Raw genomic sequence first — 27,961 nt, 5'->3', positions numbered from 1 at the left:
GACAAGGGGCAATGGGTTTAAGCTGAACGGTTTAGGTTTAGACTAAATGTAAGGGAGAATTTTTTTCTGCTGGAGGGTGGTGAGGCATTGGCTCAGGTTGCCCCGAGAAGCTGTGGATGCCCCATCCCTGGCAGTGCTCAAGGCCTGGTTGGATCCTGTTGGATGGGGTTTGAGCAACTAGATCTTGTGGAAGGTATCCCTGCCCATGGCAGGGGGCTTGGAACAGCTGTAATAACCAGCAGAAGGCTACAGAACAGCCCGTGTTGTAAATGAAGCTGCGCTCTATGAATAGTAAATATCTGAATGTAACTTCTTTAAATCAGTGTGAATGAGCTGAGAGGTTGGTACAATGGATTTAGGTCTGGAATTCAAAACTGTTAATCCAGGCTTGGTTGCATCTGTGTTGCTGTCATTTGGGGATGTCAGCTTTAGATCTTGGTGCCTTCAGCAGCATCTTCAGATCTTGCTGTCAGTCAGGGACTGATTTTCAGCCTTTAATTTTTTACGCATTCCCTTGCCTCGTGCTGCAGTTGGGAATGTTCATTCTCTCAGGAAGGGGGTGATGTGAATTCCCTCCTGCAGGGCTGAGGTGACCCTCGGTTACTGCTGAGGGACAGGCTGTGCAGGAGCTGCTGATGAAACACTGCCCAGGAGTTAGTGGGCCAGCAAGGGTGTCCTGCTGCACAGAAGAACTTAGTGCTGCATGTAAATACCAGAACTGGAGTTTAAGTTTCAAAGTACGGGATCTGTGTAAATAAAAGTATCTCAACAAATTGATAGCATTTCCTATCAAATGGGTGTAGGGAGTAGAGCTGTCATTTTTACTTAGAAATTATGGCATCAGCATGTTCAAACTTCTCAGGTGTTGGCTTTCCAGACTTGCACAGTTACCTACCGTTACTTGATTTTCCCCTTAACTTTCCTGAGAATTTGGCAGCCAAACCATTTGTAGATCAACTTCTTTATTTTTGCATAATGGTACACAATCATACTCTCTGCCTGGGAAAAACAAAGTAAATGACTTCCAGCTTTAAAATGAAATGTCTGTGCTTGTATGAAAGAATTCTTTTTGTTCTACGTAAACAAAGTTTGACAGCTCGACAGGACTGAGAGCAGAATCTTGGCCTTTCAGTTCTTAAACTGGTAAATTTTACAAGTTTTAAACTTGTAAATGTAGTAATTACAGAGCATCAACAGGAAGGCCTAACAATGTTCCCTGTCTTCTGTAAACTGTTAATGCTTTGGAGCAAATAGTGAGGCTCTGAAACCAGAGCTGTTCCCGGGATACTCTGATATCCCACTGGGTAGGGGAAGAGTTGTTGCTCTGGGCCCGTGAGCTCTTGAGGTTGTGTTGCTGGTTGATTGTTTTGGTCCTCTCTCCTCTTGAACAGGGACCATGCCCAAGAAAGATAATAATAAATAAAGAAGGCAAAGTGAATTACATGCAGCTGAAGAAGGATTTTGACCAGAAAAAGGCAACAATACAGTTTCATCAGCCTCAGAGATTTAAGGTGGGATTGTTTCACTGGATATAATTGATGCTGGCTCAATAATGTGGTGTGTTTGAGTTGCACTAGGCATGGCTTCATCTCTGTCCCCAGGGGAAGTGGTTGACATTGATGACCTGCTGAAATCTTTACATGAGCTGGATTAAAACACACTTTATACTTTTGCACTGTCCATCATGTTTCACTGCTTTGCAGTAAGAACAAAATCTGATTCATGCTATAATATGTGTAATAATATATTCTTTTTAAAATTTTGCTCTGTCACATAAAAGTTTGGAAACAAAAACAAATGCACAAAATTGATGATTAGGCATCTGTGCTTAAATTATCCCTTCTGCCCCACTGTCTCCTTGTGCAAACTTTGTGGCTTTTGAGCCACTTCCCTTTAATGGAGGGTAAGGTGTGAAACCATGTGAAATATTTCCAGTGTTCTTGCCAGTGAATTGCACCATGGAAAGGTACCAGCCCATTTTAGCTGAGTGTTCTCAGTCCTTGAGTTTGAGAAGGAGACAGTGGTGCTGCACAGTTGTGTAAAGGACTTGGATTCTTGGAGGTGCTTTGATTCAGGTAGTCTTGAAGGTGTCAACACAATTGAATTGTGAGGTGGGCCCAAATAAGATCCCAAATACAAGCTGAGTCCCAGGTATAGTGTTCCTGGCTGCTGTCAGCTTTAATGGCCAAGCTGCACTTGTGTGGATCTGGTACTTGGCACGTTCTGCTGTTTCCCTTCGGTGCCTTGTCTGTCACATGTGGGGTGTGGATGAGTCAAGTTTGGTTTTGAATATTCCCAAATGACTGGAGTAACTGGTGAAAGGTCTCTAACCTTTGTGTGTTCTCTCTGGTGAGAGAATGCAGGTCCTGCATGTGCTTATTGTCTTATGGTGTTCTGCTGTTTGTGGGGTTATTTTCCTCTGTTCAGCCTTGTCTGTCTGGTTGTGCAGCCTAAAGATGGCACAGGGAAGAGAACAAACCCAGGTTGGGGCACCAGACTTTTTGGCTTAGCAATGACTCTCCTGGCAGATCCCCTTTGCATCTCCAGTGCTCTCCTTCAGGAGAAACACTGGTACAGAGCACCTTCCTTCCCAGCCTCTGTGTCCCTGATGTGATCATTCTTCCCAAGCCATGGGGAGGATGTGGGCTGGGCTTGCCTGAGCTCTTCAGCAAGTAACAGCATCTTTTTTTTTACAGGAGGAGCTGTGGAAGATTTTCAGGAGAAGCTGGAGTGCTACTTTGGGTCTCTGGTGGGGTCCAATGTTTCCATCACTGCCCAGGGATCCCAGGGCCTTCCTCCTCACTATGATGATGTTGAGGTAGGACAGCACAACCTTGCCTGGGAAATTGTGCATGGGCTTTTGCTGATGGCAGTGTTTGCTGTTGTGTGTGTGCTTCTAACCCTCCCCCCCACTAAACATTATAGGAAAATGTTTTTTTTTTTTAATTTGTGTTTCCTTGTAATCATTTTTCTTACGTATTTTTGCTGAAAATTTACTAATAGTAATATCTAATCATAATATCATGTAAACTGGGTTTTCCAGACCTGGTATTTCCCTTAGATAAAAGGAGAAGTTTGTTTTCACAGCTGCAGAGAAGCTTTCTAGCACCTGTTTTTTCATTTTCACTTCATTCAGGCCCCAAGAACTTACAAGTCCTTTTTCCTTTACTAAGTACTTGCTCTTTCTTCAGCTGGACTGTAACAGCAGACTGGTTGTGCTTGTTGGTCCTGCTGTTTTTAAGAAGTTACTGATATGATGAATTCCTGTGGTCCAAATGCATTTTAAATCAGCTTCTAAAAGAAACATACAAATATACACTGCGTTATAAAGAAAAAATTGGACTATCCCACTTAAACCAAATCAAAAAATCCAATCCTTATATATCTATTTTGCTTTTTAATATTTTCATTTCCATTCAATACACCTGGAGTTTCATTTTCCTTATGCTTGTTATTCAGCAGCCTCACATCCAGCATTTCTAACTCATGCCATCTACCCCCACTGGGCACCCTATAGAGGTTTCTGATGCTCTGTTGGGGATAAGCCTCTTCCACCTGAAATTTTGGATATTTGTGTGGCAGATGTTCCTTTTGGGTTAGTTCTCTAGCACTTACTGAAGTGACTGGAGAGAAACAGGGATTTCCAAATGCCTGCCTTAGGATAAAACAGATCCCACTTCACAACTCCTCTGTCTGTTGTCTCTAAATAGAGACAAAAAAAAAATAGTTCAAATTTAAATTTCTCTGAATTGTAGCCATCTAAAAATTAATGAGGGGAGGGTTTGCACACTGCGAGCACGAGAAATTTGGGTGAGAGTTGTCTGTATCCTTTTTTAAAGGTATCCTTTGCTTCTAGTATTTAAATAAGGGGCCAAAAACCCCAGTTATTTCTGTAAATTGACTAGTACTCTCCAGGTTGGGCACCCTGACTCCTAGGTCATGTTTGTGGAGTTGTGTGCAGAAAAAACACTGGGTTTGTGTATGGTTCTAAAACATTTTTATGCTTTTACATGCTGCCTGTAATCCCTCAGGCTAATCCTTCTGTGCACTGAGACTTACTGCTGCACTGAACATTGTCACTGTTCTGGTGAATGAGATTTAAATATTTATCCTTGGCTGATAAAGAAAAGCATGACCCAAACCCCATATAAACTTGCTGTATTAATTGCTCTTCCTTTTTCCAAACCTGAAATTCAAGTGTTTGGTTGGTGGTTGATTTTTGGAATGAAAGGAACATTTCATGAAGATTACTGAGTGTCAGCAGGGAATCTGGTGCTTGTCCTGTTCTGTTTGACCTGCTTTTGAAGTGTTACTTGTCCAGCTGGTGGTGCTGCTCCATGCTGGAATCCTCAGGAGTTTCTCTGCCTTTTGGCCTGTTATGGAGCCTCTCTCTGCTCTTCTCAGTGTCCAGAGCTGCATTTGGGTGTCGGTGTTTGAGGAATAGTGTGACATGTTGGATGGTGTAGGTGTTTTAGGAATAGTGTGACACATTGGATGGGATGCTGACATCATGAGCTGTGTTGTTTGACAGAGGGGAATATTCAATCGTCATCGTGTACTGGGTGATGCAAAGTCTGGTAAACTACAGTTCCCTTTTTCATTCCTGGAATATTTTGGACCAGACTTCAGTGCCTTTCATTTTTATGGAATAATGATGGGCTTAAAAGTTATCCAGGTTTTTAATTTATTTTTCTTCTGTTTGCTGTTGTTCACTTCCTGTGACCCATTTCTTCTGGGTGGCTGCTGTCAAAGTTTGGTTGTCTCTTTGTGGCTGCCTCTGAGAGGGATGCTGTTGTTTGACTCTATTTCCTCCCTGAACATCTTTCTAGAATATTTCCTTTCTCCATCTTTCAAGTGAAGAGAATTCAGAATACTCTTGGTTGCTGTGGTCTCCACTCTGGTAAGGAAGGCAGTTTTCTTTGACTGTGCTGTCCAACTCTGTAGGTGTTTACAGGACAAGCCACAAGTAAACTTTTATTTCCTTCTTGGAGGCAATTTTATGTGCTTTACACCTTTCTTGCCTTGACTTTCCTTATCTAGTTTTTTTTCAGTGTGGAGTTTTAATTTACATAGGTGAGAAGAAAGATAGGGAGGAGGAGGAGGAAGGTCGTACCTGTTTTTTAAGTGCTTTAACTGAAAATCTCAGACAACAGTATTGTGACAGATTACCATTTTTATAGACTATTTGGCTTTTCTCGTGGAACACTAGCCTTTTCTTTTGATGTGATCTGACCAAATCCCCATTTCACTGCTCCTCTGCCAGCCCACTGTGTTGCCAGCAGGTCCATCTCAGCTGCTTCTTTGTCCTCTTCCTGCAGCTCAGTGGGAGTCTGTGTGTTCTGTGATGTTAAAAACCTTGTTTCACGTTTTCAGCAAATATTGACAGCAGGTTGGAAAGTTTAAGGTTCTGAACTTCTGGCTTGGTGTTCTTTATGTTATTAAAGTGTACATTGCAGGACTGCTCCATTTTGTGATTCTAAAGGATATATATTGTCAGACTGTCTGCTCAGAGAGTATTTTCTCTGACTGCAATAAGGTTTGACCTGGTGCCCTAAATATATCAATTTTCTTGCAGCCAGGTGACTTACTGTACTTCCCAAGAGGGACCATCCACCAAGCTGACACTCCTCTTGGGACCTCCCATTCCACACACGTGACCATCAGTACCTACCAAAACAAGTAATTATTCTTTATCTTTTGTTTTGTGTGGCTTTCCTCTGCCAAGTGATGTGTGTGAGCAGTACAGACCTGAGATGTGGTGAAGTTTTGGGGCTTGGGGGAAGGAGGGGAGCAAGAAGACTGTTGTTGTTGTTTGAGAGGTTTTCATGCAGCAAGCTTGATTGCTTTTTAATTGCTTATTTTATTATTTACCAGCTGTAGGCTTTAATGTGGAAAATGCTACAACTGCAAACTCACTTCTGTATTTAAAAAAATCTCTCATCAGTGGCTGAAGTTACTGTTCATTTCATAGCTCAGATAAAGAGTCATGAGTTACTCCTTTCATCATGTTTTCTCCTGTATTTGATAGTCACCTGCACTAATCTTCTGACAGATTTGCTGCCAATTCTTCCTTGCAAACATTTTCTGCTTATCTGTGGGTTTTTTTTATCTCCTACCCCGTGTATGCAAGTCAGATTTCTTATGACACACTCCCAGTCCTTGTGCCCACACTGTTATCACACAGGGAAATGTTCTTGCCAACCTAATCAGCCTCCCAGATGCTGGGTTTGGAGCCATTGGTCTGAGTTAGGAATTAGGAAGGGCAGAACAAGTTTGGGCATATTCTAGATAACTGTGGGATGAATCTCTAACCACCAGCTGTGCCATTCTGGAAGCCAGGATGGGCTGGTAACTCTTCATCTGGCCACTCCTCCAACCTGGAGAGAGGGTTAAGAGGAAGCTGCTCAAAGGTGTCAGTCTTCTGAAAAGTTGGGTTCAGATGATTTCAATTTACACATGTGTTCTTTTATTCAGAAGGTAAAAAAAACAAGCAGAGAAAACAAGCAGGAGTCCTGGTGCAGGCTGGTGTTCTGACTTGTAGATGGAAGTATGATCTGGAAGCATTTCCTTGGCAAATTGAAGAGAAATCCTTGAAAGCAGCTGTGGAGGAAGTGCTGGTGGAGGTGGCACTTTCAGGTTATTTTCAGGTTTGTCTGGGCCAGATCCCAGCAGGAGAGAAGTGTGCACATGTGGGATAAGCAGGGCAGTTTGGAAAAGCAGTGAGTAGCTGAAGACAGTTGCTGGCAGATGGAGACTGTGGGGGCAAAAGAAGGGAAGTAGTGAGGAGTAGATGTCTAATTCCTTTCACTGGCCAGAGTTCTTCCCTCCCACTGTGTAGCAGACAGTGGAACACTTGAGTGGAGATGATAAAAAAATATTGAGACTGCAAAAAGTGGCACTTTTTCCTTTTTCCTAAACTAAAGTAGTGTCTAGAGATCAGAGCTGACAGCCAGGAGTGCTGAGGGAGAACAAGAGCAGAGGGTGAAGTGTCTGTTGGAGGACAGGCCCTGCCCTGCTGCCTGCCCTGGGTGGGTGGGAGTTCTGCTGGCAGCCCTGGGTGTTTGTCCATTAAATCAGCCTCAGGATGTGGGAGGGAAGAAGGTCACCCATGGACAGGGCAGCACTTTGGCGTGAGCCTCTTCCTGCCCAGGTCGACTCAAGCTGGGCACAGAAGGTGCAGGCAGGAGGAGGATCCTCCCTCTCCTCCTCTGGTTTATTGTTACAAGTGGGGAACAGAAGCACAGGGATCAAAGCCAATGTTTTTGGTTAAGTATGTAGGCTAAGAATGGGGATTTAATGCAAACAAGACACCTACAAACTGCCTGTCAGGTGTCATTAAAATCCCTGCAGGCATCTTGGTTTTGGGGGCGTAATTAAGTTTCTAGTCAAGCTGCAAACTGATGCCCTGTTGGATTTGATAACCCTGGGTACGTTCCCTCCTTCAATAGAAATGTCTCAAAAGCACATGAAGTGACAAAACCAACCCCACACACTTCACTGTGTGCAGTGGGGCTGTATGTGCCTGTGGCTGGATGATAAAGACCCCAGGAGGAATTCATCAACCACTTGAGCTGCAGTCACTGATAAATGGCAAACACCTGGAAGCAGAAGACACTGGACCCTTCTCAAGCCAGTTCCTTCCCTCTGTAGAAGTGCCACTGGCCTGAGGGTGGTGAGGACACACATGTGCACAAGCCTTTGCCTGAGGCTACAGAGCAGTAACGGAAGGGCCAAAGGCACTGAGCAGATCTGGAATTCTCGGGGTTTCCAGCCCATGACACCAGTTGTGATGTCTGTTTTATTTCAGTGCAGCTATTTCAGGAACTTTTTTTTTGTTTGTTTCTTCCTGTCCATCAGCTCTTGGGGAGATTTCTTACTGGATGCAGTTCCTGGCCTGGTGTTTGACACAGCAAAAGATGACGTGGCGCTGCGGACGAGCATCCCGAGGCAACTGCTGATGGTGGGTAGGTGGGACTGAGGGAATAACGGGGCACCCTGGTGGAACTTCAGCACTTGATCTGCTCTGAAGGCTCAGTGCAATGGCACTGCCTTGTCTAGCAGCCCAGCCACTTCTTTTGAAGTCTTCAGGATGACTCTTCTGAGGTTGGCTCCATCTCAAGCATTGCCTAATTCATTACACTGCTTTTCTTTCCTATCACAGTGTCCTTGTAGGGCTTGTTTCCTTCTAAAAGTAATGCTATTTGCTTGGGATCTGTCAGACAGGCATAATTCCTCTGAGGCCAAGCTTTTCAGTCTTTAAAAGTTAGTGGATATGTAAATTGTTGTGTGACCTCTTTATGGTGATCCTGTCGTGCTGATCAGCTCCCGGAGGAACAAGTGTCTCTTCAACTGCATTTGCTTGTCCTTTAGCATTGCAGTAGCCCCAGAGCAAGGGAAAGTGAGCTTTCATGGGGAATGTGTAAAACAAACAAAGGTGGTTGTTTTGGGACTAAGTGTTAACCTTGCAAAGATAGAAGAGGAGTGTCCAGAGTTTTACAGCATTTCTGTACTGGCTTAGGCCTGATCTGTGCAGCTTGAATTCACGTGTGGATATTTAGCAGGTGAATGCAGCTGACCCCACCAAAAAGCTGAGCAGCCTTTTGAGGAGGCTTGCAGAGCACCTGGACCACACCAGGGAACTGAGGTCGTCTGACATGAAGAAGGACTTCATTGTGCACCGGCTGCCGCCTTGCTTGGGATGTGACTCCGATTCCTTGACTCCAGGTGGGCTTTGAAGTTACTAAAACTGGCTGATGCCATGGTAGAGCTGTTGCTAACTCTGCTCCTCTTGGGACTTTTAGTATTTTATGGTAGGCAAAGATCCCAGTCCAGCATCAGCTTCGTGTGCCGTGAGGCCCCACGGGTGTGTTTGCTCCCCGTGTCCAGTGGGAGAGATGACACTCCCTTCGAGTGGAATAAAGATTATCCTAGACTGGAACTGGCAGCTGTGATCAACTGTATCCCGAGAGCATTTAACTGGGAGCAGTTTTCCCTGGGCTCTAGCTTGCTGTTTATTATAGTTATTTGCAGACAGGAAAGGTGAGAGAATTAAAAAATCTCTTTCTCCTTGCCCCCTCCACAACCAGTTTGAGGACATGTGGGTGTTGAAACATAGCTTAACAAACAGTCCAGCCTTGAGAGAGTGGGGAGAGCACAGGGGGGCTCAGTTGAACCGTTTGTCTGGTTTTCTGCCTTTCTAAGGAGGATTTATTTCTCTTAGGTGGGAAATTGCCAAAAATAGACAGCAAAATCAGACTGCAGTTCAGAGATCACACTCTCATCTCCGTGGAACCAGTTCAAGAGAATGCTGTGGGTACAGTGAAGCCACCTCTGTACATTTGGGGTGGGCTGGGGAGTGCATGTGAGGCATGTGAGTTGTTGCTCTCCTGTGCTAAAGGTCTGTAAGGGTCATGCAGTTACACTGAGCTGGATCCTGCATCCCATTAGGGTTTGTTAGGATACTGTGGGGTTGTTTGTTGAGTGATAGGGCACATTCCAACCTTCTGGAGGGGGGGCTTCAAAACTAAATTCAGCCTATGATTCTGTATGGGAGGTACATGGCTTTTGTCTCAGGTTTGATGGGGTAGATCATTACAGCAGCTAAATGGCCTCTACAGATCTTGATAATAGGGTTTTTTTCTATTTGTATTTAAGAACAGGAATAATTTATAAAAATAGGTTTTCTCAAGAGAGGGAATTCTGCTGGTTGCAGCTGCTGCTGCTGCTGTGGCTGCATTTAGTCTTCACTTCTGGGTTATCTCTGTATCCAAGCAGGTGCCAGGGGCACTACTAAGTTGTTCCACAACATTGATCCATGCATCTTGCATTATGCTGTGTTTATACTGCTTCTTATCCATGAAGGTTTTTTAGTAAAAAAAAGGGGGGGCGGGACACACAGCAAAGATTATCTTGTACAGTTTGGGGTTTGTTTGGATGAATTGAATGTTTCCCAAGAAAAACACACCATAACTTTCTGATTTTTTCCTCCATCTTGCTTGTGTCCATATTGAGACTGTGTAGGTTTTGGAGACTCTTTCCCCCCAGTTTTTGGGCCACCTTGCCTTCTGATGTCACACAGATCAACCCAGGATGACAGGACACATGGAAGACTTGTGTCCACAAATTCCATGTGCAACCTGCCCAGAGAGCTCTGAATTGCTTTGCACAGCTCTGACCAAGGACTGATGATGGGCATGTGATTTTTAAGAGACAGATCAGTATCAGACTGGAAATGTGTTGAGGCACACCTGTTCATTAATACTTTCCCTTAAATGGCCTGTTTTCTGTACAGCATCACTCCTGGGACTCTAGCAGGGGCAGTTTTAAGGCAGAAGATGATTGTAAATAAATTTTCAGAGGTGTTTTGGAGAGTCCCTTATTGCTGTTGGAGGTGGCTGTTGGAAAATTCATTTGGGAGGGTGACTTGCATGCTTTGTTGTAAGAGTGACTCCAGACTTAAGGAGCATTGGCAAGTGCAGTGAGATGAGTCTGAGGCTGTGGATCACAGGTAACTGTTTCCTCCCTGCTGTCTTTTAGGATGAAATTCGCAGGGAGATGGTTTATGTGTATCATTCCTTAAGGAACAGGAGAGACACCCCCATGGTGGGGACAGATGACACTGCCAGTGAGGATGGCACGGCCCAGGTTTGTTCCTGCAGACACACCAAAAATTATCTTTCCATGGTGGGTTTTGCTGCATGAGATGAGCTTGCCCCAAATGGCAGCAGGGCCTGGGTTCTGCCGTGATCCTCAGCACCCAGAGCCTTTCTGCCCAGCCCTGCAGTGCCCAGATGAGCTGAGGCTGCACCACAGAGGCAGTTTAACAGTGGAACTGAGCAATGTGATCTCATGCTTAATTAAACACTCGAGATGTTAACAGGATTTCTGGTGCATGCCTTATGGCCCAGGGAGCAAAGCTACTGGAGCAACTAAAAGCAGTTCTTACTGGTGTGTCCTTAGCACATCCTCTACTGAGGCTACTGGATAGGCCAGCAGATATTCCCTAGGGATCACTGCCATGCTAAACTGTAAGGGGGGTACTTTTGAATTAGATGATCAATGGAGCATAGAGGCGTGAGAACGGAATCATATTAGGATGTGAAACCAGCCAGAGTATGGTACAATGTAACTTCATGGCACAGGTTAATTGTAAGGTCCATTGTGCTTTTTAGCAAGTCAGCTTGATATCCCCTATTATCAGAGCTGAGTTCTTCCTTGGTTTTGCTACATATTGCAAGATAGATACATCTACCCTTGAAACACAATGGTAGAGGTCATACATAGGGGTGAGAAAGATGATGGTGAGAGGAAGATGATGTGGGCAGGGGTCACTCGCCCCTTGCCCTACAGCAGGGCATGCACAGACTGTTGCTATCAGGTGATGAACAAGCAGGGTTTGGCTGCCACTCAGGCATCACCTTATACTGGGTACTGGCCCTACGTGGTGTAATGTAGAGCTGATAAAATGGGGTGTCAGGACTGCTGGGGTGAGCGATCCTCATCCTGCCATGGAGACTGTGTTGTTCCACCGGGACACCCGCTAAGCACGGGCACCGACCAGCTGCTGCAGATCCTGGCAGCCCTGGCCTGTCTGTGTGGGTAAGCACAGGTTATTGACAGGAAGCAACTGAGAAAGCAAATGTTTTATATCCTTTTTTAATATCCTTGTAATTCCCTTTTTACTAGTTAATACTGTATTAAAAACCACTCGTAGTATTGTTTTAATATCCTTTAAATGTTCCTTTAATTCCCTTTTTACTAGTTAATACTATAATAAAAGCCATTCATAGTATTGTATGAATGCCAACTGATAAAGCAGTTATTTTGTATTCTTTTTTAGCTTTTGATTCTCTTTGCTAGTTTTTTATTCTTACTGCAATAAAAGATTTTTTGTACTGTTTGAATGTCTGTTGTACTTGTCTTTATTCCGGGCATGTATTCAAATGAACTAATACACAGGGGCACAGCTCTTTGGGGCAGGAGACGAGCAGCACCCTTGCCAGGACTCGGGGCAGTGGCAGGTCTCCTTGGCCAGGACTTGCCAGAGCTGCTGATTTGGGTGCAGCCCTGGCCAAAGGGCTGCCAGCAGCATTGGTGCCCTTGCCCACACCTTCCTTCTCGGTGTCAGCCCCCCTGTTTAGGATGGCCACCAGCCAGCACTTCTCCCAAGGAGGCCGTGCCAGCTTGTGTGGAAGGCCCCGTGCCCTTCCCGCTGCGACTGAGTCGGCGGCCGAGGGGGCTCCTTGTGCTGCCGTGAGCAGGCACAGGAGGGGAGTGTTTGCTCATTTCTTGAGCCGTTCCTACAGTTCAGGTCCAGCCAGATTAGATACTTCAGAGAGCGGATTCCCTCCAAGGTGGGGCAGGTTGGCGGGGCTGGGGGAGGCCCCAGGCCACGTGGCACTGTGTCCCAGGGCCCTTTGTGACACGCTGGGCACGGCCGGTGGGATGGAAGGGGGCAGGGTGTCCAAGGGCCCTTTATGACCCGCGGTGACAGAGGTGCTGCTGGTGACACGGCCACAGTGTCAACAGTGCTCCTCGGAGCAGGCGACGGGACAGGACGGGACAGAGCGGTGCTGTGCGGAGCCCCCGCGCAGCCAACTCGTGCCTTGCTGACCCGGAGCGTTTTGGAGGATTTTCTCATTTCCAGGTGACCTCGAGGCATTTCCACAGGATTTGGAGACCCGGAGTTTCTCCGAGGTGTCTCTAATCCCTGTGGCAGGTGCCCTTGAGACCCTTTTGCAGGACTTGGAGACCCGGAGTTTCTCCGAGGTGTCTCTAATCCCTGTGGCAGGTGCTCTTAAGACCCTTTTGCAGGACTTGGAGACCCGGAGCTTCTCCGAGGTGTCTCCAATCCCTGCGGCAGGTGGCCTCCAGGCCATTCTGCAGGACTTAGGGCCCGGAGTTTCTCCGAGGTTCTCTTTCTCTCTTGCAGGTGCCCTGGACACCAGACTGTGGCATGGCAGGGAGACGCTTCAGCCTGCTCAGGCTGTTCCGGAGGAAGAAGGAGGAGGAAAGCCCTGGGGCTGCTCCAGCACAGCAGCCTGAAGAGGTGCAGCAGGTGCAGCCCCCGCAGGAGGGTGAGTGCTGGAGCTGGGCCACAGGGCTGGTGGCTGCAGTCCCCTTGACCTCATCCTGTCCCATCCGCTCTGGACATGCCCAGGGAAAGGGAGGGGGGCAGAGGGGCCAGGGCTGATCTGGCAGCCTTGCTCCATCCACTGGGCATCCCAGAGCTGGCCCTGCCTGCTCCTGGAGCCCAGGCCTGGGCTGTGTTCTCCGGCCTCTCCCGCACACCCTCAGCTCTGAGCACGCTCGCTCTTTGCCAGATGCAGGCCAGGAGCGGACAGAAGAGCAGCTCCGTGCCCGTGGCCGCTTCCGCAGGGCAGCACAGGTACCTGCAGCCATCCCCGCCTGGGCTGGGCCTGCTCTCACTGCTCAGCCCAGCACCGCTGTCGCAGCCCTCCAGGGGAAATCCCTCTCTTCCCTGCCCTTCTTTCTCCTGCAGACATTTATGAAATTCATGGGCAGTCGGCGTAGAAAGGCCAGGATCACACCAGCTGATGTCCAGGCCCAGCCTGACACCATCCTGACCCAGCTGACAAAGCCTGATGTCAGCACCGCGTCGACTGCTGTCCCAGCAAAGTGTGACACCACAACCAGTGATCAAACAACCCACTGGGACACCACGTCCACCGATGATGTGTCACACTGTGACTCTGTGCTGCCTGGTCTCACGGAGGAGGCCGACGCCACAACGACGGAGGGCGTGGCGAGCACTGACGCCGCGCCTGTTCAGCGCCTGGCCGATACCCCCAGCCTGGAGTTTCTTGAGGAGAGAGCTGTCTCTGCTGAAGTAAGCAGCCTGTGGCCCCCCAAGCTGGGTGCGCTGGGCCCCCTCAGCCTTTGAGGCTGGCACAGTGTGCTGGGAAGGGAAGCATTTCTCAGGGGAAGCTGGGCAAGTATCTAACTCTGGCAGCTCTCCACCTCTCCCCTGTGCATCCTCCAGGCCAGACTGTGGGACCTGGGGACCTGGGGCTGCTCAAGGCATCTCCAGTCCCTGGGACAGGTGCTTTTGAGGCCAGACAGTGGGACGGGATGAGGCGAGGCATTTCCCAGGCTTCTCTCTTGCAGCTGCCTTCAAGGCACGACTGCAGGACTTGGGGAGCCAAAGCTTTTCCATGGCATCTCTGCTGCAGGTAACCATAACACCAGACGGAGACATGCAGCAGAGACCCCCCATGGTGCCCAAGCTGGCTTGGGTGAAGGAGGAGGAGAAGGAGGAAAGCCCTGGGGCTGCTCCAGCACAGCAGCCTGAAGAGGTGCAGCAGGTGCAGCCCCCGCAGGAGGGTGAGTGCTGGAGCTGGGCCACAGGGCTGGTGGCTGCAGCCCCCTTCGCCTCATCCTGTCCCATCCCCTCTGGACATGCTCAGGGAAAGGGAGGGGGGCAGAGGGGCCGGGGCTGATCTCCCGGCAGCCATGTTCCATCCACTGGGCATCCCGGGGCTGGCCCTGCCTGCTCCTGGAGCCCAGGCCTGGGCTGTGTTCTCCGGCCTCTCCCACACACCCTCAGCTCTGAGCACGCTCGCTCTTTGCCAGATGCAGGCCAGGAGCGGACAGAAGAGCAGCTCCGTGCCCGTGGCCGCTTCCGCAGGGCAGCACAGGTACCTGCAGCCATCCCCGCCTGGGCTGGGCCTGCTCTCACTGCTCAGCCCAGCACCGCTGTCGCAGCCCTCCAGGGGACATCCCTCTCTCTTCCTTGCCTTTCTCCTGTAGCTGGTTTGCAGATTCATCAGGTGCATTTGGCATGAAGAGGCCACTTTCATGGCCACTGGGGACACGGCAAACTCGGACCTCTTCAATGCCCAGACCAGCGCTGCCCTGCTGGATATGCTTGTGGAGAACGGTGTCTACAAAGCAAAGCAAGTAAGCAGCCTGTGGCCAGGGCTCCAGTCCCCCAGGGATGCTGTGGCCCCTCACGCCGGCTGCGCTGGGCCCCCTCAGCCTTTGAGACCAGCAGAGTGTGGTGGCAAGGGGAGCACTTCTTGGGGGAAACTGGGCAAGTTACTGGCTCTGGCAGCTCTCCAACTGTCCCCCGTGTCCCCTCCAGGTGCCGGCCATAGTCAGGTGCATCCATCAGTGGCTCACGTCCAATGTGTCTGCTGAGCACAGGCTGGACAAGACTCTTGTCCTGCTGACCGAGGAACACCCCATGGACGTTGCAGTGACCCTGCTGCGCTCTGCCCCAGCCTGTGACAGGTATGGGGCCCACCTGCCTTGAAGGCTCACCTGCCTTTAGACTCCATCCCCCTGGACAGCCTGTCCCAAATGGTGTGCCAGAGACATGGAGACTTCCAGGACACTCCAGCTCCTCTCTTTGCCAGCTTTGGCATGTCAGCCTCCAATCCTGAGACCAGCCTGCCTCCCTGCCCCACAAGGCACCGTGGCTCTGTCACCTGGGCCCCGCAGCTGCCCAGGCCACAGAGTTGTGTCCCAGACCCCCCTGAGGCAGAGTTGTGACTCCACAGAGCTGCTCGCACCATGTGGAAGACACTCATCTCCTCCAGATGGACTAAGGAGCCGGTGCTGCAGATCCTCTTCCGTGTGCTGGAATACTGGCCAGCGCACAGGAGACGCACCTCTGATGGGGATGAGAGGGATGTCTTTGCCCTGGCTGTGAGTTTCTTGAGCTGGCCTCTGCTCGCCCCCAGGTTGCCTCTGGGACGCCTTTCCATCCTCCCTCACCACTGCTTCTCCCTGCCCCAGGCACTGGGCTGCAAGCCTGGCTTAGGAGCAGGTTCAGGGACACCAGGCTGGGGGATCCCCCTGTGTCTCCCCTGGCCTGTCCCTGCCATGCTTGGGCCCTGCCACATGGACATCTGGGCCCTGAGAGCCGTCTCTGGGTGCTTTGTCTTTGGCAGGCAACTGTGGCACTCTGGGAGATCCTCCAGCTGTCCCACTCCTGGTGCCCAGGGGGAGTGAAGGACAATTTCCCGCGCCTCCTTCTGACTCTGCTCTTCCAAGTTTTCATCAGCACAGAGGAGATGTCAGAGGAGGTCGAGACCTTCTGGAGGCGATGCCGGGAGCAGCGCAGCCTTCCCCCCAACCCCAACAGGTGCTCCATCCCAGTCCCCTCTCCCTGCCACGCCCTCGGGGCTGGGGCCAGGGCTCTGTGCCTGACCTGGGCTGTGCTCTGCACACAGGTTTGCAGTGCAGACTGTTAAAGCCCTGCTGCGCCAGCTGCTGGGTGAGGACGTGTTGATGGCGATCGGTCGCAAGTGTGGCTGGGACATGCTCCTCAAGGCTGACAGCCACCACTATGCAGTGGGTCTGCTGGCCAGGTGAGAGCCCTTTCTCCCCACTGCCCCACACCCCCACAGGTCATTTCTGCCCTGTGCACAGGCCACCCCTCACAGTGCCCGTGTGCTGGGCCAGAGGGCCTTGGCAGCCAGGGATGGCTGAGCAGAGTGGAAAAGGCGGAGAGGGGCGGCTGCACAGGAGGAGCCACCTCCCAAAGTGCCCACGTCCTCTCCTGGGCTGGTGGCCAAAGACCAGGCCTGTGTGAGTCAGTCCCAGGAGAGCTTTGCCCACCTGGCTCAGGGTCTCTGGCACCTTTATTCCCCCTTGCAGGGAGCTGTGCCGTGTCTCCCACTCCTTCTGCCGCAGCATCGCCGTCAGCCTGCTCCCGCGGCTCAGCAGGGGAGAGCCCCTGTGGGAACTGCCTGCCCTGGCGTTCCTGGTGGAGGTGAGCCTGATGGCGAGCGCTGCCTGGCCCAGCTGCCTCCCCCTCTCTGCCCTCTCACAGCCGCAGCCGCCCGGGACGGTGCCTGCACCCTGTGCTGCTGCCTGGGCCCAGCCCCGGGCGGGTCCGGGCTCCTGCCGGCCGGGCACCCGTCACTGCTCCCTGCCTTTCAGGTCCTGCACTGCCTGAACCCCAGACAATATGGGCCCAGCGTCCTGCAGATTATTTCCAGGCACCTGCGCAGTCAGTGCCCGGAGAGGCGTCGCCTGGCGCTCCGAGGCCTGGTGGTGCTCAGCAGGGATCCCGCAATGGTGAGCAGGGGGCAGGGGCTGAAGCCGGGCCGGCAGCGTGCGGCTGTGCAAGGCAGTAGCTTGGCCTTGGCTGGCCTTTGGCAGCTGTGGCAGCTGCTCCCAGCTCTCCCCCTCCCCGTTCAGCTGCCCGACTCCTTTGGGACGCACCTTTGGCCTCTGGGCCCCGCGGCAGCAGCGTGGGGCTGCACCACAGCATTGTGTTCCACACAGGCTAAGAGCATGCGGAGCCTGAGTGAAAGCCTCCTGGAGCTACTGCAGGATGCAGACACAGACGCAGTTCAGATGACCCTCTCCGCGTTCATCAACGTGCTGCACTTCCAAATTGTCAAAATATCCACCCCTACTGCCCTGAAGTTGCTTGAGGCGCTGCGGCCACTCTTTGACAACGTAAGGCTCTGTGCCCCTCATCGTGGGCACTGAGTGCTGCCAGGAAACTTTGGGCCCAGTGTCTTTTCAGGCCTGTGCCCCGGTGGGCCTGGAGAAGCCAGTGCTGAGGTCTTTTCCTCTTCCTTTGCACCAGGAGCACAGCCAGCTGCAGCAGCTCTCCATGCTCCTCTTCTGGGAGCTGATGGAGGCGACAGAGAGGAGCAAGAGCCTAAAGCCACACGTGTACCTGAGTCTGGTGCCATTCTACTTCAACTGGCACGATGAGAACCGGCGTGTGGCAGAGGTGAGGACTCGTGGGCTCTGGTGTCCCCATGGCAGGAGGCTGTTGTGCCTCCTGCCCTGGCCCATGGTCACCTGCAGCCTCCTCCTGGCCTTGGCACAGGGATGTGGGTGCTGTGCCCTGGGCTGCGGTGCCATGGCCCGCTCTCTGTTGCTGTGCAGGCCTCTTGGAGAGCACTGTTTGGTGCAGCCAGGTTCCTGAAGTGGAGAGATCTTGAGGACTTGGTGACCATGGAGCAGCCGTGGAGGTTTCCCGAGTGCCTGGTAAGGACGGCCCCAAAGCCCCAGCCCCTGATGCCCAATGTGTGGGGCTGGCAGGGTGCCTGTGTCCACTGCTGCACCCACAGACACCAGCCTGTGCCCCACACACTGCTCCCTTCCCTGGGGCGTGCGGGCTCTTTTCCAAGCTCCCCTGCCCCGCAGCCAGGCTGCCATAGAGCCCCGGCCCAGCTGGGCTGTGGGGCAGGGCCGCCCCACGGCTCCCCAGGGGCACCCAGCCCTCTGCTCCCCCCAAAGCCCGACCCCAGCAGCTGCTGGCCAGGCCTCAGGGCTCTGTGGGCAGGGGAGCCCCGTGCTGGGGGCAGGCAGCGCCCGGCCAAGGGGCAGAGCCTGAGCCGAGCCTTCCCTCTCTGCCCTGGCGCTCTTTGCAGCTGGAAAAGGACAGGAGCCGAGTGGGCCAGTACGTGCGCCAGGCCCTGCCGTTCCTGGAGAGCCCAGAGAAGCCCCTGCGAAAGCTGGCCATCAAGTTTCTGGGTGAGCCACAAGGCCGGGGTCCCTCCCCGCCCCGCTGCAGCTCGGCCCCAGCCCCGGCTGCTGCAGCGGCAGCAGGATGCGGCCCAGGGCATGTGGAGCCCCGAGTGGCCCCGAGCGCCTGCTGCCGCCCTGTGCCAGCCCAGCCCTGGGGCGTCCCCATGCGGGAAGGCCCCGGGCTCAGCCCTGCCAGGGCAGGAGGCCGTGTGGCCGGGCTGGCAGCGCCGCTGCGGGGAACCTGTGCCTCTGGGGCCTGACAGGCTCTGTGTTCCCAGGGATCGCCGCCAGGTCCATGAAGCAGGAGCAGCCAGAGCTGCAGCTCATCTGCCAGGGTGAGCGAGAGCACCTTCCAGCTGATCCCCTTGGGCCCTGCTCCCTCCTGGCCATGGCAAGAGCTGGCTGGGATGGCCCTGGCAGGAGGGGCTCCTCACGTCCCCACACCCCTGGCCTCTCACCTTGGCTCTCTTCCTTTCTCTTCCAGCCCTTCAAGACATGACTGATGACAGCCCTGCCGTCTCAAACCTGGCCCAGGAAACGCTCCAAATCATCAGAGCTGTACGGAGAACTTCATTCTTCCATTTCTGGTAGTCTCCGTTGCTGCCTCTTCCAGCCCGTAGAGGTGTGACAGAAGACATCAGACTCGCCATGGCAGGCCTGGCAATTCAACACTGCTACGTGCCAAGAGCTGTACAGATGGCTCCCTACTGCAGATTCCAGCAGCTCCAAGACTGGCTGTGCAGGGCGTGGAAGACCCGGCCTTTTCCGCAGGGCAGTGTCTGCCTGTGCTGCTGCAGCTCTGTGGAGAACTGATGCAGGAAGCTCCATCTCCTGGGGCCACCTGAGCCTGTGGGGAAGATGCCTCTTCCCTGCAAGCACCCCCTTTGAGCTCAGCATGGGAACATTACATCCATGTTATCACATACAGAAGCCCAGGAGGTTTTTTTGGTGCCCAGTGTGCACAGGGCCTTGGAGAAGAGGGGAAAAGGGCTCCTTGTGCTCAGCAACACTTGCCCCGCTGTGCAGCGTGCCAGCAAAAGTGGGCAGAAGCCCCTTGGCCTTTGATGGCTCTTCTGGAGCCTCAATGCTTGCAGCAGAGTGGAGGGGCAGAGGCTGGAGCTGTGGGGAACCCTGAGCACCTTGTCCTTGGAGATGGCCACAAGCCCTCCCCAGCCAGGAAGCAGCGTCTGTGTCCTGCCAGTGTGTCACTGGCTGGATTGCTCCGGGCTCCCAAGTGCCTCTGGAGCAGCTCCTCTGGAGCTCCTTCAGGGCTGCACCACTGCTGGGCAGGTTGGCGGGGCTGGGGGAGACCCGCAGGGGAGGGGGCGCTGGGAGGCCAGGAAGGGGTGAGGTGCTGTGGAGGCCCTGATGGGACAAGGGAGAGGGAAGCCTTGAAGGGAATCTGTGAGGGGGTGGGTGGCAGAAGGCTGTGAGGGGACAGACTGGGCGCAGGCCCCGAGGGGCAGGGTGGAGGGAAAAGCCCCCAGGACTTGGGGGGCAGAGGCCACAAGCAGCCCCCAGGCAGCCACCTCCTTCCCTGCCAGCCGGTTGCTCTGGTGCTTTCCTGAGGCCTCTCCCAGCCCTGTGGCAGAAGCCCTGGAGGCCAGGCCTCAGCAGCAGGGTGGGCACACCCCCAAGGTGGCCAGGCTGGCCTGGCTGGGGACAAGGAGGGCAAGGGGGCCCTGCCAGGGCACGTCCGCCGGGTGCTGCCGGCGAGGGGCAGTGGCACAGGCAGGGCTGGCGGCCAGCCCAGGCCCCCGTGGCTGCCCAGGCCATGGGGCTGTGGCCGACACCCCCCTGAGCCAGAGCTCTGGGCCCACAGAGCTGCTGCCACCACGGGCAGGGCGCTGGGCTCCTCGGGCAGGGCTGCGCACTCGCTGCTGCCCAAGCGGCTCCGCGCCCCACAGACAACAGCACCAGAGGCTGCCCAGGAGCAGCAGCACCCACAACGCCTGGGCCTCCTCACCCAGGCACCCACACCCGCCAGGACACCAAAAGTGGGCAGACTGTGGGCACAGTTGCACCCGCTTTGGCAAAAGGCTTCAGGGCAAGTGGCCACCACAGCTTTCCAGTGACTCCCCAGCCTCACAGCAACCCTTGGCAGCTTCAGCTGCAGCCTGACATCCTGACTGACTTCAGTGGCCCTGCTTGAGGCTGGACACGCCTTCCACACTCAGGTGTCCTTAGAGACTCTGCTGGGACACCAGCCTCAGGCTGCAGCTGCTCAACCTCTCCTCCACGCAAGCACCTTCAAAACACGGGCATGGGCTTCTAAACTCTACGTCCAACACTTGAGGGCAACAAAGGAAGAAGCAGCAGAAGCTGAAGCAAAGCAGGGCCTCGTGTGGTGGAGCTTCAGGGATGGAGGGAAGTAAGCACTGTGGTGTCTGCTGAAGAGATGGCCCAGTTCACCAGCTCACACTTTGCTGCTGGACATTCCTCCCTTGGTCCTGCTGGAGCCCATTCCCTACCAGTGCATGGCCCTGCCTTGTTCCCGGATCCAATCTCCGGGAGCCCTGGCAACAAGTGGGCCCTGTGTCCACCTGAGAGCAGAAACTGGCAGAACGTCTCTGCTTCCAGCACTTCTCTTGGCTGCTCCTGCAGGCGGGTGGCACCTTCAGGGGAGACACAGAACAGCTTCTCATCCCAGACTTCTCCCTGTCCCCTGCACTTCCCCAATGGACTGGACATCAGCTGCTGGCCACAGCTGAGCACACAGACACTGGAGTGTTGAACATGTGAGACTGGGCTGATTTTTTTTCCAGAAGGCAAGAAAACAAGCAAAAAGAACACAAAAATCTTGAGAGTCTCTCTGTCCAATCTAATTGTCCTGTGAAACTTGGCAGCTGATGGTGGTTTTGTGCTGCTGCTAATCACTTCCACCCAAAAATCATGCCAGGAAGGAGCAACAGCTTCTGCCTTCTGACAGATGCCAAGTCTTGCCACCAATTGCTCCAGCTGCTGCTCCCAACAGCCACCTGCAAGAGGGCAGAGCTCAGTGCCCCTTGGCTTTGGTTGCCCTCTGGCAGAGAAGTCCCCCAGGGGCACAGCTCTTTGGGGCAGGAGACGGGCAGCAGCCTTGCCAGGACATGGGGTGGTGGCAGGTCTCCTTGGGCCAGGACTTGCCAGAGGCTGTCCCTCAAGAATCCCGGGAGCAGGCAGGGAATGCTGAGCAGAGCAAGCCCTGCCCGGATATCCCATCGGGAAGACACTGTTCTAAGGGGAATTCACTGGGTGTACCAACTCTTCCTGACTGGCTTAATGACTCAGCCATGGTGTGTCCCTGTCACTCAGATCCCTTCTTGGCCGCACCTGATGTTGTGATTCGTGTGACTGACAATACCTTTAACATCCCTGTAAATATTCCTTGTTATTTTAGTTGTATCACAGATCAAAACGTATCTACCCTCCATTTATCATTAATAATTCCCATGGGCAGAAGAGCCAAACTGTGGCTCCCAGGGAAGCAGAAGCTGGGAGGATGAGGCAGGATACAGTGAATGAAGGAAACTGTGAAATGCAGAAATCCTCAGTGGATGGCTGATTGCTTGGATCATCTCTGCAGCAATCCCGGCAGCTGCCGCAGCCACGGCTCCTGCTGCACTGGCCATTCAGTGCAGGCCATGCCTGCAGTGCCAGTGTATGGGCACTGTGGCAGCACCAGGAGCAGGGGTTTCAGAATCTGTCTGGTTTCAATATTCCAAGTCCTCTGGAAGCACATGGGACAAGCCCCAAGACAAGAAGCCCGGGTCCTGGCCCTCTTGGCCGTGAACTCTGCGTGTCCAAACAAAACAGGGGCAGAGGTGGGACCAAGCGGAGTCACTCTGCACCTGCCCTGAGTTCATGGGAATGCAAAGGGAAGATGGACCTTGGCTGAGTGCTTGGAGAGAGAGAAGGTTGTTTCTCCAAGTGGAAATGCACTTGAACCAGCCTGAATGACCAGCCTGTGTTTTCCTCTGGAGGCTGAACACAGCCAGCACATGAGGGGAGGGGAATGTGTGGGGTCAGGGCACTGCTTTGGGGCCATGCTGGGAATTCCAGTGGACTAGAAGACAAAGAGCGGGTGCTGCTCATGAGAGAAGAGGAATAAAAGGGGACACTGAAAAACGTTGACAGACAAGTCCTGCAATGGAACTCTGTGTCTGCAGCCTCATTTTCTCATTCAGCGACCACAGGAGAGGGGGTAAAAAGTGGGGGTTGGGACCCCAAAACTGTTTAGAGGGAAACTGGGGATTGATGGGAATATGGGAAAATGGGAGGAACAGGGAGAAGGGTGGAAAAGAGGAGGTGGTCTGGTGGGTCTGACAGTCCCATAGGGGTCTTTGGGCACAAGGGGGTTGGTAAAGAGGGTGACCCCCCTGAGCTCCCAACTTCCTGTGGGGTGCTGGGGGCTGCTGGATCCAATCTCAGCCTTGGATCATGCCAACAGCTTCAGTTTAGAGGAATTAGAGAGGTGTGACTGAAACACTTTTGTCCCACATGTTTAATGATGGCAAATCAGATCTATTGATAGAAACGAATTTATTTAGGGTTACAAGTGATCACACAAAAGATCTTCATCAGAATTATTTACTGCACAATATACACACTAAAACTACCACGAGTACAGGATAAGATAAGACAGTGCCCTACACTAAAGCAATTGTTGAAACAATTCTACTCAAGCTGGCACAAAAGCAATAATTCTTAATTAGAGATGGATGGAACTCCCCCAGACCAACTCTCATGGGGAGATCTCTGCTCTCAACCTCCAGCAGTGACCTTGGAGGGGTCCCAGCCAAGGCAGGAATCTCCACACACCCCCACACAGGAAGGGTTCTGTTGGAAGAAGCTGCCCCTGGGAAAGGGGACTGGCCCTTTGTGGTCAAAAGGGATGGACTGACAGTCACTGGACTCCAGGGGTTGCCTCAGCATCAGGGGGTTCATTTGGGGTGGAAGCAGCGGCCAAAGCTCTTCCCATAGTTGGGGCTTCCTTTACCTGTGGGTCCGTTGGTGTTGGGTCAAGCCAGACTTATTGGTGAAGCTCTTCCCACACTCCCCACACTTGTAGGGCCTCTCTCCAGTGTGGATGCGCCGGTGGGTGACGAGGTTGGAGTTCTGGTTGAAGCTCTTCCCGCAGTCGGTGCAGCGAAAGGGCCTCTCATCAGTGTGAGTCTGCTGGTGCTGGATGACATGTGAGCTGCGTGTAAACCTCTTCCCACACTCCCCACACTTGTAGGGTCGTTCCCCGGTGTGGATGCGCCGGTGGGTGACAAGGGTGGAGTTCCGGTTGAAGCCCTGCCCGCAGTCGGTGCAGTGGAAGGTCCACTCCCCTGTGTGTGTCGGCTTGTGCTTCAGGAGATCTGAGCTGGTCTGAAACCCCTTCCCACATTCCAAGCACTTGTAGGGCCGTTCCCCGGTGTGGATGAGCTGGTGGGAGCGGAGGCTGGAGCTGATCCTGAAGCTTTTCCCACACTCCACACACCTGTAGGGCTGTTCCCCAGTGTGAATGCGACGGTGCACATGCAGGCCGGAGCTGTTCCTGAAGCTCTTCCCACATTCCCTACACGTGTAGGGACGTTCCCCAGTGTGGATGTGCTGGTGTCGGAGCAGGTTGAAGCTGTCCCTGAAGCTCTTCCCACATTCCAAGCACCTGAAGGGCTTCTCCCTGCTGGGAGGCTGCTCAGGGACCACCAGCTCAGAGCTCCCCCTCAAGCTCCAGCCGCCTTCCCGGCACAGGCTGGCTCTTTCCTCCTCAGAGCACCCTGGGCTGGCTTTGGAGCCCCTCCTGCGGGGGGATCTCCGGCCCTTTTCCTCCCCGCTGCCTTCCTGCGCCGGGGAGCCCTTCAAAACGGCCTCTCCCACCAGGGTCTCACGGGGGGATTTGTCCTCCGGGCTCTCCCTCCTCACCTCGGGGCCTGGGGCAGGAAGCAAGAAGGACAGGCAGGGGATTTGCCTCCGGCCCACAGGGAAGGCCAAGGACATCCCCCCAACTCCGGCCCCGGCAGGACGGCGGCGCCAGCGGGGTTGTCCTGCAGCCGGGGCCATGCTCGGCTGACAGAGCCAGCACAACACCCGCCCAAAGGGACACTGACTTCCTCCTCACCTGCCTGGGGGGACCAAGGCATCTTCCTCTTCCTCGCAGCCTCCTCCTCCATCCGCCCAAGCTTTGGGAAGGACAAATCCTGATGGGGGGGAAAACAAGGGCTGAGCGCGTTGGCTTGGGGGTTCCTCCTGCCCAAGTCCATCTCTAGAACTCACCGGGCATCCTGTGACCATAAAAACCTCCAAAACACCAAGATTCAGCCCAGAAAAACCCAAAACACCAAGATTCACACAAAAATTACTCAGAAATAGCAAGAAGACCCTTAGTCCCTCAAATTGCAAAAAGTTGAAATTTAGCTAAAAATACTCCAAAATATTAAGATTAGCCCAAAAAATCTCTCCCAGAAGTTCCCCGTCATTCATCCCTCCCCTCTGGAATTCAGAGGGTCTCCCCTCTCTGGGATGCTGAGGTCCCACTTAGGGATGCTGGGAGTGTTGGGGCTCCCAAGGGTCCCTTCTCTTCTGACTCTCGCCTTACGGGTCCCACATTCCCAGACATTCCCCCTCTCCAGGTTCTCCACTGTGTTGTCCCGGGGATCCCAGAGGTCCCTACTGTCCAGGTTTCCCCTTCTCCGCTCCCCCGTCTCAGGCTTCTGAGTCGCTTCTCTCGCCCCTTTCCCATCGTGGCCGCTCCGCTCACCCAACAGCGGCAGGAAGGGCAGGGACAGGGGTGGAGCAGGAACACAAACAGCAGGAAAACAAGCACCTCCCCCCCCAAACCCGTGGGTGCTCTGGAAGGGGAAACTCCTCCCAAATACCCTCAGGGGAGCGCGGGGAATCGGAACATACTGGGGCTGCCAGCACAGATTTCCCTGCAAAGTCTGCAGTGAGTCAAGCTCTGCAGAGGAGATTGTGCCCCATGGACGGGACTGCAGAGGGTCCCTCAGGTCCCCAGCAGGAATCACCAACCAGGAATAGACACAAAAGGGCCCCGCAAAGAGTTCTGGGGGAGTGTCCTGTAGAGAGGGGACAGTGTCACCCCACCAGGGCGGGGCTGGCAAGTGGGAGGCTGCTCCAGGGCTCTGCAAGAGGCCTCGTGCTCTGCTCAGCCCCAGCACGGCCTGGTACCAACACCCCCGGCTGCCCCCGGCCCTGGGCAGCTCTGCTGCCACAGGCTGTGCCCTCACCGTGGCCCTGCAATGGCCCTGCCTGTCCCTCACCCGTGGCCCTGCCCGTGGCCCTGTCCCTTGGCTCTCTCTCTGCCAGCTCAGTGTGGGGCACACGGGCTGGGGGTCCCTCCCAAGCCCCCCGGGCAGCCGGCGTTGGCTGGGGGGATGTGAGGGCTGGGCCTGCTCAGCACAGCCCCGGCCTCGTGCCCAGCGCCTCTTTCCTGACCCACACAAGAGCTTCCCGGCCCCCCCAGGGCTCCCCTGCTGCTGCCTCTGCTCCTGGCCCTGCCTTTGCTGCTCCCTTGGCTGGGGCAGCGGCTGCAGGGGGGATGGCAGCAGCTTCAGCTCCACGGCACTTCCTGGGGGGAGCTCAGCCCGGGGGGACGGGCAGGGACCTGATGGGGATGGACAGGGGCCCAGCAGGGACAGACAGGGCCTGCAGGGGAAGGCACAGGGACAACCTGGCCCCCCACACTGCCAGGGCTGTCTCTGCTCCTCCTTGCAGGCTCCGTGGCCAGGCACAGTTTGTGTTCCTGGGTGCCCACCATCTCAGCACTTGGAGACGCTCAAATCAGCGCCCGCAGCTCTGCAGCAAAGCCCCAGCTCACCTGGCACACAGGGGATGGACACAGCTCCTTCTTGGGGATGAGCATGCACAGCTTTGTTTCTTCCCCAGCACAGGGCTCTCCTTCTCAGCAGCACCTCTGCCTTGCACTTATTCTCAGCCTCACCTCAGGGACAGCTCTGGGCTCACCTCCGCGCCACTTCTCAGCCTCACCTCCGGGCCTGGGCTCAAGGACAGGAACCTGCAGGGAGGGGACATCAGGTGCAAGCTCAGGGCTGCCTGCTTGCACTGGCCTCTGGGCTTCTTTCTCCTTCTAGAATCATCCCAGAACCTGTTCTGCTTTTCTAACATCACACTGGCCACACTCTGCCTCCTCTTCAGCTGCCTGTCCATCCCCACTCCCAGCTCCCTTTCTGCCTGCCTGCTCTCCAGACACTCTGGCCCCAGCCCGGGGGGCTGACGGGGCTTCTTGTGCCCAAAGGGCAGGACCCGGCCCTTGGCCTGCTGGAACCTCATCCCCTTGCAATCAGCCCATGGATCCAGCTGGGCCAGGTCCCTCTGCAGAGCCCTCCTGCCTTCCAGCACATCAACACACCCCCAGCTTGGGGTCACCTGCACATTTGCTGATGAAATGCCTGGTTCTGCAGCAGCTGCAGATGCTCAAGGGGAAGCAGGACAAAGTCAGGGACATGAGGGGGCCTGGGGGGCTTTGGGGTGCAGGAGGGTCCTGGGGGAGCTGGGGAAGGGCTTTGGGGATTGGGGGTACAGACCAGGACAGACCAAGACAGACCAGACAGACCAGTACAAACCAGGACAGACCAGTACCTCCTCACTGCTCCCCAGATCTCTCCTGGAGCTAGGCCACATTGTCCTGGGACACCTGAGCCCCCCCAGTGCCCTCCCAGTACAGCCCAGTGCCCCCAGTACAGCCCACTGTGTTCCTGTCCCAGGGTGCTGGGTGATCCCTCTTTGGGGGTGTTAGGAGGGATTTGGGGGGGGGGGGGCTGGAGGAGATCTGGGGGGATCTGGGGCAATTGGATGGGAATTTAGGGGGTTTTGGGGTGCTCTGGGTGCATTTAGGGGAATTAAAATGGGTCTGGGGGGGATCAAAGTGATCTGTGGGGGGAGGGGATTAAAGGGAAAATGGAGGCTAAGGGACATTTAGGAGAGTTAAATGGGCCTGAGGGGGAAGAAGAGGAGCTCCACCATGAACAGCTGAGTCCTAAGACCCCCCTGGTTTCCCCAAGACTTTCTTGGTGTCCCCAATTTTCCCCTTAACACCCTGAGACCCCCCTGGTGTTTCCAATGTTCCCAGCTCCTCCCCAGGGCCCCAATTCCACCCCCAGACACCCCCAATTCCACTGTCCACAAACCCCTCCCCACTGTCCCCAAACCCCATCCCTGATGTCCCCAACCCTCCATCTCACCCCAGGAGCCCCCTGGACCCTCTCACCCCAAAAACACCCCTCCTTCCCCCCACGCTCACAGAAAGGCCAAGGGCATCTGGGGACACACTGGGGACAGTTGGGGGGCTTTGTGGGGCACTGGGTGATTACTGGGGGATACTGGGACACACTGGGGGGAACCAGGGGGCACTGGGAGGGACTGGGGGGTTACTGAGGGACACTGGGAAGGCTCTGGGAGGGACCAGAGGTGAACTGGGGCACACTGGGGGACACTGGCAGAGAACTGGGGAGTTACTGGGGGATTACCAAGACACAAGGAGGGGACACTGGGAGGTTAC

General features: G+C 54.1%; 2 protein-coding genes across 4 annotated transcripts; both read left to right on the top strand.

Moving 5' to 3' along the window:
* The first annotated feature begins 1,151 nt into the window (after window positions 1-1,151).
* LOC113998974 (ribosomal oxygenase 2-like) lies at window positions 1,152-11,103 on the top strand. Of its 2 annotated transcripts, XM_039390970.1 has the most exons (5): window positions 1,152-1,511; window positions 2,697-2,818; window positions 7,858-7,960; window positions 8,559-8,724; window positions 10,537-11,103. In XM_039390970.1, exons 1-5 carry the CDS (start codon window positions 1,443-1,445, stop codon window positions 10,539-10,541), a joined length of 465 nt encoding a protein of 154 aa, XP_039246904.1. In that variant the 5' UTR covers window positions 1,152-1,442; the 3' UTR covers window positions 10,542-11,103. The 2 variants fall into 2 exon arrangements, with proteins under 2 accessions (XP_039246904.1, XP_039246905.1); XM_039390971.1 differs by lacking the exon at window positions 8,559-8,724.
* A 1,273-nt stretch (window positions 11,104-12,376) lies between these two features.
* Window positions 12,377-19,384, top strand: LOC113996779 (maestro heat-like repeat-containing protein family member 6). Of its 2 annotated transcripts, XM_039390969.1 has the most exons (18): window positions 12,379-13,076; window positions 13,323-13,387; window positions 13,502-13,849; window positions 14,193-14,343; window positions 14,593-14,657; window positions 14,770-14,919; window positions 15,104-15,252; window positions 15,522-15,669; window positions 15,915-16,108; window positions 16,197-16,334; window positions 16,624-16,738; window positions 16,909-17,046; window positions 17,257-17,433; window positions 17,567-17,716; window positions 17,875-17,976; window positions 18,363-18,465; window positions 18,738-18,794; window positions 18,944-19,384. In XM_039390969.1, the coding sequence occupies exons 1-18, from the start codon at window positions 12,956-12,958 to the stop codon at window positions 19,048-19,050; spliced, it is 2,478 nt and encodes an 825-aa protein (XP_039246903.1). In that variant the 5' UTR covers window positions 12,379-12,955; the 3' UTR covers window positions 19,051-19,384. The 2 variants fall into 2 exon arrangements, with proteins under 2 accessions (XP_027593837.2, XP_039246903.1); XM_027738036.2 differs by lacking the exons at window positions 13,502-13,849; window positions 14,193-14,343; window positions 14,593-14,657 and having other exon boundaries at window positions 12,377-13,076.
* Window positions 19,385-27,961: the final 8,577 nt, after the last annotated feature.

This window comes from Pipra filicauda, unplaced genomic scaffold (assembly GCF_003945595.2).
Source record: "Pipra filicauda isolate LSUMZ 115617 unplaced genomic scaffold, ASM394559v2 scaffold896_size56975_pilon, whole genome shotgun sequence".
NCBI lineage: Eukaryota > Metazoa > Chordata > Aves > Passeriformes > Pipridae > Pipra > Pipra filicauda.
This window is presented reverse-complemented; position numbering and strand designations above follow the sequence as displayed.